This window comes from Nilaparvata lugens, chromosome 1 (genome assembly GCF_014356525.2).
Source record: "Nilaparvata lugens isolate BPH chromosome 1, ASM1435652v1, whole genome shotgun sequence".
Taxonomy (NCBI): domain Eukaryota; kingdom Metazoa; phylum Arthropoda; class Insecta; order Hemiptera; family Delphacidae; genus Nilaparvata; species Nilaparvata lugens.
Genome location: NC_052504.1, coordinates 66381788 through 66400494, shown reverse-complemented (window position 1 = coordinate 66400494; position 18707 = coordinate 66381788). Strand labels below are relative to the sequence as shown.

The window sequence follows — 18707 nt, the reverse complement described above, 5'->3', positions numbered from 1 at the left end:
GGCTACTATAGTCCGTGCAAATTTACTTCCGACTTGGGATGGACATGCGCAGCAGAGAAAGCATACTGCGGGAGGGATATAGAGGCGCGATGTTGCCGTTTCGAAGCGGTCAGCGATCTCAAACTTCTAGTGACTGTTCATGTGCTCATGCTACACATGCGAAGTTACCTGTCTGAAAGCGGTCAGACGACTGACAAAATGGCAACGGCGCTTCCACCTATTACTCTATTAATCACTGTAATTGGCTGATCTCCCTCCATTTCTCTGCACTGCATATTCCTCCAAGTCTGAAGTAAATTTGCACGGACTATAACAATATAAAATTGATACGGTCAGTAAGCTAAATCGGCACAGCGGCAAGCCTCACCTGCCATCATATAACAAAACTTAAATCAGTTTCTGTAACTTCTATCAGAAGTTACTATAATCAACCACCACCCAACAGAAATATTGGATATGAGTCGGTTCGCAACTCTGCATGACAGGTTTGTCCTGGCCTGCTTTGTTTGTATAGAATGTTCAAACTGGACGGTATTATGATCCCACAAGTCCAGGACTATTCATTGAATTATCCAAAATGGGTGAAAAACAAGCACACTGTATTTCGAGGAAACTTCTTAAGACCAATTCAACTACCAATCAATTATGAGTTTAAAAGTCACTACCTGGTAGTTCGGAGCTCACCTAAAACATTGGTTTTTTAATCTTTTATCATCCTTTCCAAGTTGAGACTCCCAAGACTTGAGTCAGCATCGCACACTCAACACCTAACATCAACAATTGACAGCCAAGCACAAAATACAAGTTATTGTCAATTCCACTTCTGATACATTTTTAAATACCAAACTATAGTTTTAAAAAATAAACTAGTTTATTTTAAAAATTAAACTTTGTTTCTGAAATAAATCAAATGTGAAATTGAAAATTTCTTGTTTATTAAACACCTTGATATTGAGATGTTCGTATTGTTAAATTTAATGTAAATAAATATCGCCTGCAATATTAGCCGGCCAGGATGCACCCTACAGTCTGCTAGCGCTACCTGGTTGTGCCTTGAATCCCTTCCCCCCAAAGACATAGACGTTTGATCATCTCATCAAATCACCCACGCACTACTCATTACCTCACAAGCTTACAAGCTAAAAAAGCTCATGTGGGCATCACCCGCAATAATATTTCTGTTTCTAGGGTCAATTTTTACAAATGAAAAGGCCTGAAAAGAAAACGCAATTAAATGTTCACAATAATGAAATATGATTTATTTACAAAATAAACAGCAACAATGAACTTATCTTACAAAGTAACAATCTGTAAAATTTTCTTTCCAAAAAACATATTTAGCTAAAAAACAACAATCAATTTAAAAAAATGAAATAATCTTCAATCTTTCAAACTCTAGTTAAATACAACAGTTAATACTATATGATTTACAATAGTTATAGTGGACAATTATGTATCCTTACTTCATCTGCAATACACAGTATTGTACTATACAATTGCCCTCAGATTATTAGCCAAGAAAATATTTGATTCACGTGGCTTTCATCATCATCATCATCTATCATCACAACTTGATACAACACATGCATTGAACATTGCAGTTGAGTTCTAGATATCCAGGTTGTACAGCAAACATCTATAGAAGTCAATTTTCTAGGAGTTTCTAGGTCCTTCTTATTTATATGTTTCTTGCAGATACCAATACTAGGATGGCGATGGTACCAGCACATATATATGGCTTCTGAATGTTGTAATGATTGGATAATAAAGAATTATGTTTATATAAATTAACGATAGTTATAAAATCCAGAATTTAATTATAAAAGTGGCCTACACCACTATTGCAGACCTATGTTGTACCAACGTGGTTCAAGGCAATTCATAAACTAAATACATGGAAGATGTATGGTTCATTGATGGTAGTGGATATTCAACTACCAACTTAGATGTTATTTATTAAGTAGTACATTTAAGTAAAAATATACATAAAAACAATTAATTATTGAAACACATAAAGCTTTAATACAAAAGATTAATCGGAAAATGAATTAGAACATAAATATACTAGGAATTTCTCATTAGGAGTTGAATAGGTTAGAATAATAGTTGAATGGTGACATTTTTCAACCATTGGTACAAGTATAGACTGGATGCTGTAACATCATTATTTGTCTAATGTTGCTACAAATGGTACAAGAAATACATTCAACAATATTCTCCTACTGTTAATCAGTTACATGGATTGCAACTCAAAAAATTCAAATAAATTTAATATTAAATACACAATGTTCTAGACATTGTGACAATAGGCAACTCTTGTTGATTGAATTTTACAAGTTTAATATTAATTTAAATATTTATCATGTTTAATATATAAAACATTTTTACTACTTTTACCGTATAAATAATATGAGATTAATCGAGGACTTGAATTGAACTTTGTATTGAAATTGCAAATAAGAAAGAATAAATTTACTTTCCAGTTTTTTGTTAAACCGATTCCTCAATATATTTATCAACTCGCCTAAATAATTTTTGTAATTTCTATGATATAATTTACTAATTAATTTGTGCATAATATTCCACATTGATTATAAAAGTTAGGATAATGTGTGGACATTGTTCAGTTTAATATGAACACTCAAGCATGACATTTTACATTTTGGAATCAACGACTAAATAAATTTGTTCACTCAAAACTTTCAAGTTCAAAAATGCCTTGTGCACATCATCACGATTTAAATGTGGTGGCGACGGGAGAATTTTCAAGCCGTTGAGTCATGAAATCATGGCCGTCGTCGTCATGCGAATCGCATTGGTGTGCTAAAGTATTGAGATTAAATTTGTATTTTATTCTCAAAGGCACCAGGCATTCACAAATTACAAAATAGGCAACATATATTTTTCAGCACTTTGTATGAGCATAAATGATACATAGTATCAAAAGAATTGCTCTTTGATTCACAATTAATGGTACATAATTATTATCGACAAAATATGTTAGAGTGAATCTATAATATACGTTTCTTTGATCAATAAGTAGGATTGAAAAGAGTATTCATCTTCAATATGAAGACAAAACTTGAAATTAGAATACATTGAAGCTATTATTAATAGTTAATTATTTAGCACCAAATACTTTTTTTCAAATGAAGAGAATGCCACCACCTTAGAGAATAATAAAACAAAAGTATTTTAGTTTTCAATTCAATTTTGATTTTTTTTGCCAATCAATTATTATGAAATTTGAAAAATGAATTTGAAAGATGACAATTGACCGGACGAGGCTTCATTGTTATAATAAAATAAATAAAATATTATTCATTAGGAATGTAAGGCTTTACTTGCTATTTATTACTTTTTTATTATTTGAAATAAGAAGAAATTGTGTAGGTGTTGATTGAATGAAGCATCAAAACGACTAGTGCATATGAAATTACAAAACCGAGGAATGAGAAGTCTAATTATATGCAACTGGCATCAAGCAAGGGTTTATTAGCTCATCCTCCAAGGTTAAGGTTTTGGAAAACTTTAAAGTTGAAAGCTATTAACAAATATTTCAACACAAAAGAGCTAATAAATAATAAACATTTCTAGAATATGAAAGTAATTTCAACAATTATGATAGAATAGGAAGTTATTCAACAGATAATAATAACATGTAAAATAAAGTTTGTTCTTTAGCTTTTTAGGTTCAGAGAGAAAACACAATATATTTCAACAGTTTCGATGTCATGATGATGAAGTATTAAATGCATGATTTATCACATCGTCAGTATAATGCGATAACACAACTCTTGTTAGTTATAAAAATGCGATAATAGAAAATTTGTTCTTATATCATAATATTATGTATTATACACTTCAATGCATTTAATATTTAAATTAATTGCAAGAGTTGAACGAGGAAGCAAGATACTGTTCTTGTAGATCATTACTTGGAATATTATTCAATTGATCAACATCAATAAGATGTTCGGGGGACAATGATTGATCAAGGAGACCAAATGCAATATATTCATCTCCTGAGAGATTCATCAGTAAGTAAATTTGGTGAGTCTAGATTACTAGATTTACTGAAATATAGTAAAACTATAGAACCTGAGAATAAACACTTTTCTATTACTAGGCTCTTCCAAGAAATCAGTCTCTTCTCGAGAGATGATTGATTCGTCAGTTTGGCGAAATGAATGAATAGCTTCTAGGATATAGATTTCTTTGTAGTACAACAGTGCAAAACTACTAAAACTAGGATAAATGTCACTTAATGCTATTTGACAGGACACTGGAAGAAAGAGAGGGCCGTATTTGCGAATGATGTTCCCACCAAAACTTAGCTCAGCACGATTAGGTTGCCTTACCAAGCTGCTAGGCAACACACCGTTCTCAAGCCATAAAACTAATTCTTGCTCCGCTGGACAGAAAAGAAAATTAACAGCCTAAAATATTACTTCTTATTAAAATGTTTACATAATTTGAATGCTGAGTGACCAGTCCTATAATAAGCCGGTAGATAAATACAGCCCAAAGAAATATAAATAAACATTGTCATGGCTAGCACCTGAGTTATATACAGTACAGTATATTAAAATCAATGCAGTGTTAATGGCGTAACTTACAAAAAATATGAATAGTGGAGGAATGGAAAGAGAGAGAAGAATACTGGAATTCATCAACCGAGAGGCTGATTGGTGGTGGGGAACATGGCTAGAATGGCGGCGCATATCTTCTGAGGATTGGTTTCGTTGGGGTAGAGCTGCAGTACGGTGTGTACCTGCTCCTCGGGGAAGAGAGAGGCGAGGTGGTAGTGGAGGCGGCGACGGGCCTCCTCGGGAGCGGCGGGAGGTGGAGGGGGCGGATGGTGAGGAGGGAGTTGGGGAGGCGGCACGGACCAGGCGAGGGGTGGCGGAGGGGCGGACAAGTTGAGCTGAGGGTCGGAGGCGGAAGACAGAACGGGGGCCTCGTGCCAGGGGGCGTGCGCGGCGGGGTGGGGGCCGTGGGAGGGGTGCGCAGGGGGCGCCGATGCGATGCGCGTGACATTAGGGTGGGGGGGCGGAGCCGCAACATGGGGTTGCTCGTGCTGTGACATGTAGCGCTGCATCTGGTAGAGCCTCGGGTCACAGACAGGGTTTAGTGTTAGCTGCCGCTGCAGCTTGCGGTGTAGGCCGTCTCCCCTGGCCGCCGACTGCGGCTGCGCTGCGTGCATCCAGGGCGCCGCTCCGCCAGCCGTGGTCGCGTACATCGGGTAGCCCGGTGGCGGACTCCTGTACGTGTCCAGCCCACCGCCTCCTTCACCCACCACTACGTTCGACTTTGTTCTGGACAGCGGTGTTTTCCGCACCTCGGCACAATCCTGCGCTGCACCCACCGGCCCTGTGTTTGCACCTGGCCCAGCGCCCGACAACGGCAAACTCAACGATTTACCTTTTATTTGGTTTGCTGTAAATAACAAAACATCATTCAGTTATTAGTATATATAATATAGAAATTAAGGAATACTCTTCATGTGAAATGAAACCTAATTAAATTCAAGGTTATTCTTTTTAAAAGGGTACATTATCGTTTTCTATCTTTGTTTCTCGTCAGCAGCACTCGAATCAACGTTTAGCTGGTAATGTCAAATGAGAGATTAAAAAAAATTTCTTTCTAGTTCCAAGCACTATTTGAAAAAGCTTGAAACAATAATGACTATTATATTGATAATGATTATTATTATTATTTAGATTCTAATATGACCATATATTATTAATTTATACACAGTTGATGCCTGTAGATAGAGAGGAATCTAGCAAAAACTTGTGATATAATGTGTTTGTTACTGTTTCTAATTCCAATCAACACAAGTAAACATACAAACAGAAATGTTTTATGTTATAGGACCACAAAAATTAGCACCTGAGCTCAAAGTGGATCTTGAAGATTTTAAAGAACACAAAACAACATAGACAACTACTATATACGTTACTAACCGAAGTGTAAGTTACTATGACTTCAGTGATATAATTATAATGGAACGTTTTCGTTGTAAAATTATTGCTTTCAGATGAAAGTTGTTCTTGTTATTTATTGTATAAATCATTTGAAGATGGGATCGTTATTATAAGCATGCCCTGCTAGCTCACTTATAAAATAATATAATAATTAGTGTTGTTGAATTCTAGAAGAAAAAGCCAAGGCTTCAGCTGAATTGGCAATTTTTTTTTTAAATACCTTTGAAGAAAAGTTTCAAATAGTTTTAATGAAATTCTTTCTGCGAAAGAATATTGTGTAAAAAATCTCATGATCAAGAAGATTTATACGTGACCGAACTCTGATTCTATACGAGGTATTAGTCTACAAAACCCTTAAGCCCCGCACACACACATCGATTTTTGTTCGTACAATTTTTGCCGTTCTTATAAATTCTATCAGATTAAACAGATGTTGTTTGTCAATTTCCGTTCAATCTGATAGAATTCATAAAGACGGCAAAAAATCGTACGAACAAAAATCGATGTGTGTGTAGCTAAGTTAAAGTACGAACAGAACGGTTCCCCTTTCTATCGCCCTTCTACAACATCAATGACTCCAAATGTTTTTATTATTGTCAGCTGTTCAGTGGCATCGATCGAAATCGAAATCTATTCGCGACCCACTTGTTCGGATATTGATGCCCGGTTTCACCAAGCTCGTTCAAGACATTTGAACATGGTCAACAGGTACGTTTCACAACGAGTGCACTGGAACATATTTTTCTATGGCAATATTTCTTCTTCTTCTTCGATGGCGCTACAGCCCAAATCGAGCCATGGCCTCCTCAAAACTGCGCCTCCATCCATCACGATCTCTTGCCTTCATTGTTCAATTCCTGATGCGAAGAAGTTGTGCTGCATCCGCTCCACATGCCCTGCCCCCTGCCCATCTTAAGCGTTTCAGTCTGACATACAGACAACGGGTGGCTCTTTATAGAGTGCAGCTAAATAATTGTTGTTCCTTATTCGCCAGACACCCTCATCACACACAGGTCCATAAATATTCTACGCAACATTTTCCTTTCCCAGCGGTCTAGTTTCGCCGCAGCCTTGGATGATAATATGCACAGTTCACTTCCATACGTAACCACTGTGCGTATTATAGTTTTATATATTCTGGTCTTTATGTTCCTAAGGACGCTTCTTGACTTGAATATCTGCAGCATAGAGAAGAATGTTGTTTCCTGCATTGAGCCGTTTTTGTACTTCTTTCATCTCATCACTGTCATCCGCTATGTTGACTCCCAGGTAGTTGAAGTCATTCACTTTCTCAAAGCTACACTCACTCACTGAGAAGGTTCTTCTGTTGTGATGACGTCTGCTTTGATGCAGGAACTTAGTTTTTTCACAATTTACTTTTAGCCTTAGCTCATTAGCTGCACTTTCCATGTTTTCAAACATCTCTGTGACTGCCACTGTCGTTCTTCCCGCTAGGTCAAGGTCATCTGCATACCCTAACATCTGTTGGGTTTTACTTATTAATGTACCACTTGTGTCAGCCAGTCTCCCTTATCACCCTTTCCAATGCCAGGTTGAAGAGCGCTGGTGCCAGGCCGTCTCCTTGTTTCAGTCCTTTGTTCACCTCAAACTTATCTGTAATTTTACCATCTATCTTCACCTGACAGGTGGTCTTCTTCATTGTTGCTCTGACAAGTTTTGTTTGTATACCCCAATAGTTACTATCAATAATTGCAGAGCACACTAGTGAATCGTACCCGGCTTGACCATGTCCAAATCTCTTGACCGGGCTTGGCATTAGAGTGGAGTAGGAGGAGACTGATTCAAACTACTTATGGATAATATTCATTTTCATTTGCCTGAAACGGATAAAATAACTACAAAAGAAAAATGAACTTGGCCACAATTTACCTGGACTCTGATCTCGGCCTCTTGCTTGCAACTGCCTCTGAGCATGTTCCACGAGACGTTCGGTGACAGACTTATGAGGCAGAGGTCCTCTTTCCGGATGGTGGAATTTGCATTTGTTACCGTAGGTACACTTCTTGCCATAGGGACATGGCGGCGGAGGATGAGGTTGGAAACGCAGGAAGTTGTCTAGTGTTGGACCAGAGCGGCCCAACGGATCATCCGGCGGCATGAATCTGATCAACAAAAACATCAATTAGAATGCATTGCATAGAGTCAAATAGCAATTTATTACAGGAATATTCCGATTTTATACGTATGTTCTGACGATATTTTCTTTATTCAACTTTCAGAATTATTACTCATAAATTCAAATCCCAAACATATCAAATACTACCAAGCATTGATTGATTATGTAGTGCTTTTTGACGAAATAAAAGTAAACTAAACATTCAATTAATAGCAAAAGAGAAATATTCAATTAACTCATCGAGAAAAGATAGCATAAGAAGATATCCCATGGTATAGGGCGTTTATGTTCAAAACTTCACTGTTAACTCAAGCCGATAAGTCTAGTAGTTGTTTTTGGTGAAGCTATGTGACGCTGGTAGTCTCTCATACTGTGTCGCTCTTACACTCTCACCCCAACAAAACAGTAATAATAGACAGTAGTCGACAGTAATCGGCTTGCCATATCTATAGTAAAGCACTACTTTTGCTTCTTTTTACCAATATTGATCTATCAACAAAATCGATTATTTTTAGGTTAATGAATTTTATGAGTTAGGTTGTGATTTCTAAGATTGATGATCGTTGCAGCACAAAAACCTCTGGTTTTACTGGCAACGCCTAGAAGGTTATGTTGCAAAAAATATATTTATTTCATGTTTATATTTGAATAGTGTTTTTGTTTTCAAAAGTTGTATGGTATTATGGCAAATAAAGAATTCGATTTGATTGATCTGAACCTTAACTTATAAATTCAAGAGAGTTCAACAGCAACTCACCGATCGTTGACAAATGAGTACATAAGAATTCTTTCCTCAACGACTTTCCTGAACTCAGGACTCTCCTGGGCAAGGTCCCTATAATTGTCATTTGATACAACGATGCCATCATTTTCGGCCGCCAACCTCAGTATGTAGCGATCATCGTAGCAGACCGTCCTCTTTCCACCAAGTAGCCGCGACGGTGTGAAAACCAGCAGTCTGTCTCTTTCCAGTTCGTTTAAAATTTCCTGATCTGATAAAAACATTTGCCCTTATTATTCCCAAGTATTTATTTGAAAAAATGTTACAAACCAGTTATTAATACTGTAATAACATTAATTAATTATATATTGTAGTCATAAAGTTACAATACTGATTAGCGAAACCACTGCCATAGAATGAGCCACTACTAATTTGCAACATCAAGTCAATTTGCTATAATATCAATAAAATAGCATATCAATTTGATTTACCAATCAGTTCATCGATTAAGAATGAAATTAAAGGATTTTTTTTTATTTTCTGTAATCCTTTTACATCTCAAATAATTGCATTCAATTTCAAACTCAGTTATAAAGTTAGTACCGACATTGGGCTCAAAATAATCAAAGTTTTATGAAATAATTTGCAATAAATTTGAATAAAATCAATAATGATAAGAAAATTTGACAGGTTTGAATTTGAAGAGAGAGAGAGAGAGAGAGAGCTTGAATTGAGTGGACATTTTTTAGGATTTTTAATTTGTGATAAGGGCAAGAGTCAATTTACTTCCAAACAAGACGAATTTAATATGACTTGTGTCCACCAGTATGTTAATTCAATTGTCAACAAAATTGATAGAGTTGATTGTCACGTTGAGGATGAAGGGCCTGATATACTAGCACTTAGTCAGTTCGGAGAGAGAAATGAAATTAAAGACTTGATTATTTTGAAGAATATGAAGATAGTTGCTAATTTTTGTAGAAGGGAAAGGAACAAAGGGGGAGTAGCTCTATTTGTGAGCACTAGGTGCTCATATAATGGATGTTGCATTGAAATGCATACCAATTGACACAGAACAGTATAGTGTGGAGAGACACATAGAATTAGCAGCTGCAAGATTAGTCTCACAAAATGACACTGTTATGATCATTGGGGTATACAGACCTCCTAGTGGAGATCTGAGTATTTTCTTAGATAACTTTTCTCTTAAGGTTGAGCGAGAATCATCAGATTTGAAACGTAAAATTGTTATTTTGGGTGATTTCAATGTAAACTTTCTTGTGGATCGCTCTCTGACTAAATGTTTTAAAAATGTATTGCATCAATTTGATTTGCACCATACTATTAATGAGGTTACCCGGTCGGCAAGTAATACATGCATCGATAATGTTATTACTAATATACATACAAATGAATATGAAACGGAGGTCATTGAAACATTCATATCAGATCACACGGCTTAAGTTTTCAAATTCAGCTCAAAAACAATAGCAATAAAGTAAATGATAAATCAAATAAAGTTAATATGAAACCCAAATTTCACAATTTTAGTGAGACTAATCTTTCAAAATTATGCAAGTCATTGGAAAATTCAGACTGGTCTTATTTAACATTGGAAAAGACGGATGCTAATGAGCAATTCAACTTATTTTTCAAAGCTCTAAGAGGAAAATTCAATAAATACTGTCCCGTTATGAGTTCAAGAAAACACGATAGTTAGCATAAAAAAAGGTTCAACTGGGCTACCAAAGAACTATTTCAAATAAGAATGATGATTAGGTGGGCAACACATAGATGTAAAAATGGGCTAAATGTGGACTATGCGTTAATCAATAGAGTCAAGAGATTGTATGATGTCAAGGTAGAGGAAGCAAAGAAGAAGTATTTTGGGAACCTAATCTCCACATCGAATAACAAATCACAAACAAGTTGGAAAATAATAAATCACTTTAGGGGTAATGACAAGTTTGGAAATCGAAGTAATATTAACTTGAATTATAATGGAAAATTAACTGCTAATGATAATGAAACAGCTTGTGCTTTTAATGAATTTTTTACCCTATTGGATCCAAGAATAGGACAGATAGCAGGTGTAAATGCAAGCACACAGATTCTTATCAAGAAAAAAAGTATTTTCCTAAAACCTACCAATTCAAGTGAGGTAATTGATGTAATAAAGTCATTCAAGAATAAATCATGTATTGGTTATGATGAGATTCCAATGAAAGTCCTAAAGTATTGCTCTGAAGTCATCGCTGAACCTATTGCTCAGATTATCAACTCTTGTTTTCGTCAGGGTGTCTTCCCAGATGCGCTAAAAATTGCAAAGGTAATTCCAATTTTTTATCAGATGCTAACAGTCATCGTCCCATATCAATTTTACCAGCCTTATCAAAAATATTTGAGAAAATTTTGTTTACAAGAGTAATGAGCTTTCTAACGAAAAATAAACTTTTAGCTCCTTATCAAAATGGATTTATTCCAGGTAAATCGACAAAAACTGCTTTAATAGATATTTTTGAGCAATTAATATCGGATACTGAAGATTCAAAATTTGCATGTGGGGTGATGATAGATGTCAAAAACTTTCGATTGTGTTCATATAAAAACTCTTCTAGATAAGCTCTATAGATTAGGAATAAGAGGAAATAGCTATAAATTATTCAGCTCATATCTCACAAATAGGTACCAATATGTACAGCTTGACACGGTAAATAATAGTACTAAATCCAATAAATTGAGACTATCTACAGGGGTACCTCAAGGATCTATATTGGGGCCCCTTCATTTCATAATATACATTAATGATATCCTATATCGCTACGGAGACAAGTTCCCGATTACGTTGAATGCTCATGATACCACTCTAATGTTCAGCGTAAGTGTATTGAAAGTTTAGAGGTGAACATAAATCTAAATAGCAATAATGTGGCCCAGTATTTCAATGATATCAACCTTAGTGTAAATAAAAAGAAATGTAATATGATTACGTTCGAAAATAAGCCTTTGATCTTTCAGCCAATGCTCGTTCTCGAATCTCAACCCATAGAAAGTTCGAATGTAGTGAAGATACTTGGAATGCTATTGGACAGCAAGCTCACTTTCGTGCCACATATAGAGAATCTCATTAGTAAAATCTCAAAAAGTATATTCTTCTTACGTACTATAATCAAAATTACTCCACCTGGTACTGGAAAAACTTTATACTACTCACTAATATATTCTTATTTGGTTTACGGCATTGAACTCTGGGGTAGCGCCAGTAAAACAAATTTAGATAAAATTTTTCTCATACAGAAAAAAACTGTTAGATGCCTTGGTGGACTTGATTTTGGTCAATCTTGTAGAGGAGCTTTCGTAACTCAGAGTATTCTGACTGTGCCTTGCATCTATATTTTTATCAATTACTCTTGCTAACATATGATAATAAAGAAAAGTTTTCAACAAACTCACAGGCTCATCAACACAATACTAGAGGTAATTTGTGTGTTGTCTCACATAGGTTAAGGCTTTTTGAGAAGAAGCCTAGTTACATGGGAGTCAAGCTCTTTAAGCACCTGCCATCTGCAATCAAGTGTAGAAATCGCAGATATTTCAAAAAAGATGTCTTTTCTTTTTTGGTAAAAGGGGCATTTTATAGTGTTGACGAGTTTTTTGATAATGGAACCTTACAATGATAAAAGGAATTACTCATACTATACATGATTGATGTAGTATACTACATAGTAGTAGTATACTATGCCTACTGTATAGCATATATGTTTTATGTTTTGATTTTATTTTTGACGATACACTATTTGATACAATTAACTTTTTGTACTACAATGTGTAAATAAAGAATTTGATTTGAATTTGTTTTACCTGTAATGGGGTTGTCAGGGCGTGAAGATTCTTTCCTCCACTTTGGCACAAATACGGTGATCTCTTTATGTCCTCTAGATCTGAACCAATCGACACACAGTTTAATTCCTCGACATGAGAATACTTCCTTGTTACCATGGCTGAAAAATAAGAAGAATTTTTAAATATTTCTATCCCAAATAAAGTAATAATAGCATTACAATTTGAATATGATAATAATAATTGAACTCATATTTTAGAAAACTGAAAACCTAACCATATTATTTTGGAACCTTTTATTGGTCAAAATTAGTGAGATCGACTGTTTTGAATCATTCAATTGCCCTCTCTTGATTATAATATTATTGTATTATGTTTTGTAAGTGTTCATAAATGAATATAAATAAATAGATAAATTCAACCATAAAATGCTAATTAGTTCTACATAGGATCAACACTCTATATGAATAACGATAACATTTCAATTCATATGATGAGAATGTACCAGAAAATAATTATTCCAAATAACTATACTATAATTCTACAACTTTTTCAGTCTTATCCACAATTATGCGTGAATAATTCCATAGTAGAGCACCAATGTTACTACAGGAGGAAAATGGAATCAATAGAATTGTTTTTTGTAGCCTAGCTGTTTTATGGATTGTGATTCAAAAGTCGAATACAGATTCACATGTAAGAATGTCCTTAGAATCTACAGTCGTCATTTCGGCTGTGAACCACACACTTATCCCACACCTCAAAGTGCTATGCGCACCTTCTATGCGCATATATCGCGAAGTGCGGACGCGCAGACTACTATCCAACGGCACTGCCAAGCCAGTAAGCAAGTATCACAGAGGAGTTTAGCATGTGTTGCAAAGGAAACATCTAGTCACGCCAGAATCTGCAGTAAAAAATGAAATTCACCTTTTGGCTACGTTGCTGCCATCTATGACTACAGGCCGGAGTCTCAATTGCTCTGCATGAGGTTCACCAGAGATAGCGGTTATGGAGGGATGCTCGGATTGCATGGATGCCAGACTGTCGCTGAGACTGTCATCCGCAGCGTTCATAAGTGAGCATCCTAGATCGCTCTCCGATCCTCCGAGACGAGGGCCCAATGTCTGTGCTCCTAGTTTGATAAGCTCCTGAAAATATATAAATAAATTATATTTAAAACATTTAAATGCATCACACATATTGAGGTTCGTCACAAGGATTACAAAACTGTAAATACTGTTCATACAAAAAATCTGACCCACTGATATATTTTTTTCCTACTCACCTTTTGTACAACTGCAGTTGTACAGAATAAATTAATATGCCTATAATTTCCTTCAGCGACAGAAGAGCATAGAGCTGAGTGATTGGAAAATTGGCAAGAACTATATTTATTTGCCATACAATAAATACATATTCAAAACATAATAAAAGAAAATACATAATTTTATAATCAAAAGTATAAAATAATTAAAATAAAAATTAAGCATAAATAATACCAAAATCATAATTAGATTCTCAATGGTAATCCGGCATCACCAGCAAAAGGAATCAAGCCTTGCCCGCTGGTGAGAGTTGCAATCAGCTAGTTACATTAAAGAGATGCGGAAGAGATAGTTTTTTTATTAAGCTTCAAGAGGAATTAGTGCTTCTTGTGAGGAGAATTTTGTAATCAGTTCCACATGCAGTATGCCCAAGGGTAGGATGAAGTGATAATGAATGTTTTCAACAAGGATTGCAAAATCAATATGAGGAATACAATTTAAATGAAATTAGAACCTTTCAAAAGCTCATTTCAAAGTATAACGCTCTAGAAATTAATAGTTGTTTCCTCTACGATATTCAATGTCAATATTAGCAATATTTAGTTCGTTACTCAATATTTCAGACATAAAGTAGCTTTATTAGTAAATATTGTAATAACATTTTAACTGTAGAAAGAGTGACCTTAAAGGATAAAAGCATCGTCATAAAATTTAAAACCCTTTCAAATTAAAATAAATTATTATAAACAGTGAAAATGATAATTTTTTAAAAATAAAATCAATAGTTTTGTAGTTGCAGATGAAGGCCTACTCACAGCGAGCAGCTCATTCTGTCCCGGGTTGGGACCGAGCTTCTGCAGGGCGGCCTGGACCTGGCGTTCGGTGTAGCCGAGCTTGAGCGCAAACTCGACCTTGGCGGTGTAGTTGGCGGCGGGGTGCGGCTGGGCCTGCGGCAGGGCAGCACTCGACACGTAGTCGGCGTACTCTGCGGCGAGAGTGTCCGACGTCGTCCGGCTGACGTCGTCGTGGCGTCCGCCCCCGGAGTCGAGATCGGCATCAGAGTCGTAGCTCGAGTCCTCACCCTCCACCTCCGTCTCCGCCCCCCCTCCGACCGCCATCTTGCCGCTGCCACCGCTACTGTAAACCTGGTCCACATAGTTCTGCAACAGAAAAATCATCAGCACACTTGTTAGAAAACTGACAGTTCAATAATCTTACAATAACAATTTTCAAATATTGGTGAGGAAATAGCGGCGATACCGAATTACAGTCATGATAGTGGAGGAAACGCTTTATTCCCGAGTAAGAAATGGAATGATTAAATACAACTAGTTAAATGTAGCTAGTAGCATAGAGTAAAGATACCAATAATACTTCAATAGATACTAAGATCGTAAGATCGTTTGTACAGATACCTTGATTATCTGTCTCTGCTAGAAGTTAGTGTCTTGATACTGATTTCATTCAACTTTGACTCAATTAAAAAAAAGAATAACAGTATCTTTTTATAATTACAAGGCTTTGTGTTTTAAGCATGAATAAATTGAACATGATCAATCCAGTTAATGAACTTAGTTTGTTCATTTTGAATGAATTGTGGAATCCAATTCGTTTTAAATCATGGGAAATGCCAAAACATTATTTTGTTTACAATATTTTATGATTTCTTATTGAATTATGATAACTTATCTGATGTATTGTTTATATTAGTATTTTATTGTTCATACTGTTTGTAAGTTTTTTCTTTCTAACAAATAAATTTCAATTTCAAATTGAAAAGCTTGTGAATTTTTAATGCTCATTATTCAATCATTAAACATCTTTCGATGATCGAAGATCGATTGTGACAAATTATTTAGTACTATTGATATAATCGAATCTAGGAGAGAGAGATATGACTTATGATGTCTAAGAAGTAAACATATTATCAGTCAATAAAGTACTTTCTAACTCTCAACACCTTCGGTTTGGATGCAGTCCAAAGTGAAAGCAATTCAACTACCATCAATAAAAAATATAGTGAGGACAATCAGGTTGTAGTAATGTCAAGGTTTTTAACTTTTACCATAATATCAGGCTTGAAGTCAGAGAGTGGTGACATACGTGATCTCTAAAGGAATTATTTTATGTGAAAGAACAGTTTACAGCGGCTAGACAAAAATGCAAAAAAAACATCATCTAGTAATAACTTCAACAGGATATTCCTGAAATAGAATTGAATATTACTAGAAGTATTAATCTAATTATACAAGTACATTACTTAAAGAGTCCATTAATTTGATCTTAAAATCGGCTAAAGAAGAATTAGTGACTAAGTAAGTTTTGAGATAACAGCCTAAATCTGTGTTGCCAGATTGAATGAATCGCCAGATTGTGAAAAGTAATTCAGGGAGACTCATGTGCAAAAGTATATTTTTACAATCTCTTATCAGTACAAATGACAGAAAATGTCTATATTGTTACTAACAATGCATAACAATAAAGATGATTGACAACAAATCATTAACAAATTGCATTTCTTGTTCTTCTATATTTTGTTATGTTCTATTAATATCCGTTGTCTATTACTTTGTTCACGACGTGAGTAAGTAGTAGAATGGACAGTGCTGTTCAAACTTCATCACATCATCGAATTCATTCATTCTATTGACTACTTGAATTTATATTTATTACTATTAAATTTTTGTAAAACTTCAAAGTGAAAAAACACTCACATTCTTTGATGTGGCGACGTCCGTTTCGTGCTGTTATTGCACATTTTCAAGCCAAACAGAAACTGAAGTGTTTAACGTTATGAGGGTGAAATTTGGTAGGGAAGGAGGGAAGTTTTGGCGGTTAATGGAGGAGGATTTAAATGAGTTTGTCAAACAAGGTGTGGGAGGAAAAGTTGATTTGGTCATTTAGAATATTGTTTGGCTGTTGTTTGGTGTGTCTGTATATTTCAAACTGTTCTAGTACATTTAATTTTCTGTTTTTGTGGGAATAGTGGAGTATTTCGAGGTTGTTGTCTATATCATCTATGTCCTGACATAGACAACAACCTCGAAATACTCCACTATTCCCACAAAAACAGAAAATTAAATGTACTAGAACAGTTTGAAATATACAAACACACCAAACAACAGCCAAACAATATTCTAAATGACCAAATCAACTTTTCCTCCCACACCTTGTTTGACAAACTCATTTAAATCCTCCTCTATTAACCGCCAAAACTTCCCTCCTCCCCCACCAAATTTCACCCTCATAACCTTAAACACTTCAGTTTCTATTTGGCTTGAAAATGTGCAATAACAGCACGAAACGGACGTCGCCACATCAAAGAATGTGAGTGTTTTTTCACTTTGAAGTTCAACAAAAATTTAATAGTAATAATAATAGTGAAAACAAGATGGATAACCAACAACAAATATATTTATTTGCAAATTCTTCAAAAGAAGTTTTTATAATAAAACGGTTTTGAAGAGTGAGCCCAAATTCAATGTATTCGAATTGTGGCATTACATTTGAAGAGAAAAGTGGCATAAAGTTGGAAAAGGGTTGGAAAAAGTGGCATAAAAATATTTTTATTTAGAAAAAATCAAATTCTTTCGAGCATTTTAAATACTAAAAACGGACGTTGAGCAAGAAGTTTGGCAGTATAAATCCAAGCAAATCCATGTTCAGAAATAGATTTTATCTACTATCCAAATAGGATTTATGTAAATAGCTTTCTGTTAGGAAATCTGCGGCCATCATTAATAACAGCTTCATTGTTGACACTGTTGATTTCATAACCCATCCGGTTCAATTTCACTTTGTTCATGTGCAAGAGCTGAGCTGGTACTGGTGTTGTCACTTGACGTGAGCTAATCCACAATGGGCGATCACTAAATCAATTCATAACCTAATAATATAACAAGAAAACGATAATGTGTCGCATTTGGTATACGAACTACAGAACCAGAGGTACAGTACAGTCAGTACAGATCTGCCAATTGAGATTCTAATCATTTCACATTTACTCTTCAATTCCAGTACATTTCACATACTACCTCTATATAAACTGCATAACGTTACTTTATCCAAAATTTCATCGGGAGGATCGGGTAATTTCGCTCAGCTGTGATGATAAAGTAACTTTATGATAAACTTTATCATCACAGCTGAGCGAAATTACCCGATCCTCCCGATGAAATTTTGGATAAAGTAACGTTATGCAGTTTATATAGAGGTAGTATGTGAAATGTACTATGTACATATTAGGCCTACCATACACGTTTCGATCGGTCTTAAGGCCCGGACTCTTCATTCCGGGTCTTAAGGCCGATCGAAACGTGTATGGTGTGGCCTCAAGACGAAAAGTGATCTCAAGGCCGGATTTCGGCCGCACTGGAATCAAGTGAGGCCCGGCCTCAAGACGGATTAATTTTAATTGCTCTTGAGACGGAACTGAACGTGAATGGGGAAACCTGGTTTCGTCTTAAGGCCAAAACACCCGCTCTTCTCCCTCTGCCATATTTTCTACCCTCAGTCAACACGTTTTGCACGTATTATGGATAGCAAAATCATTCTTAAAATCGATTTCTTGAAAAATCAATTATACCCTTGGTCAACATGTTTTGCACGTGTTATGGATAGCAAAATTATTCTAAAAATCGATTTCTTGAAAAATCGATTATCGAAAAAAAGAAATCTATTTTACAAAAAATCGGTTTTTCGAGAGAGTCGATATTCATTTTTCATCCCCAGTTGTGCCTCAGTGTGAGTAG

General features: G+C 35.5%; 1 protein-coding gene across 2 annotated transcripts in view; it reads right to left on the bottom strand.

Moving 5' to 3' along the window:
• Window positions 1-1237: 1237 nt before the first annotated feature.
• The window catches only part of LOC111063192 (endoribonuclease ZC3H12A), a 44032-nt gene continuing 26562 nt past the window's right edge, over window positions 1238-18707 (bottom strand). For both annotated transcript variants that reach the window (XM_039440144.1, XM_039440152.1), the window contains exons 2-7: window positions 14772-15116; window positions 13619-13839; window positions 12710-12849; window positions 8885-9119; window positions 7881-8113; window positions 1238-5439 (exon numbers count right to left, since the gene is read on the bottom strand). In XM_039440144.1, coding sequence (XP_039296078.1) covers window positions 4673-5439; window positions 7881-8113; window positions 8885-9119; window positions 12710-12849; window positions 13619-13839; window positions 14772-15116 — 1941 coding nt within the window. In that variant the 3' untranslated portion in view covers window positions 1238-4672. The remainder of the gene's footprint in view (window positions 5440-7880; window positions 8114-8884; window positions 9120-12709; window positions 12850-13618; window positions 13840-14771; window positions 15117-18707) is intronic.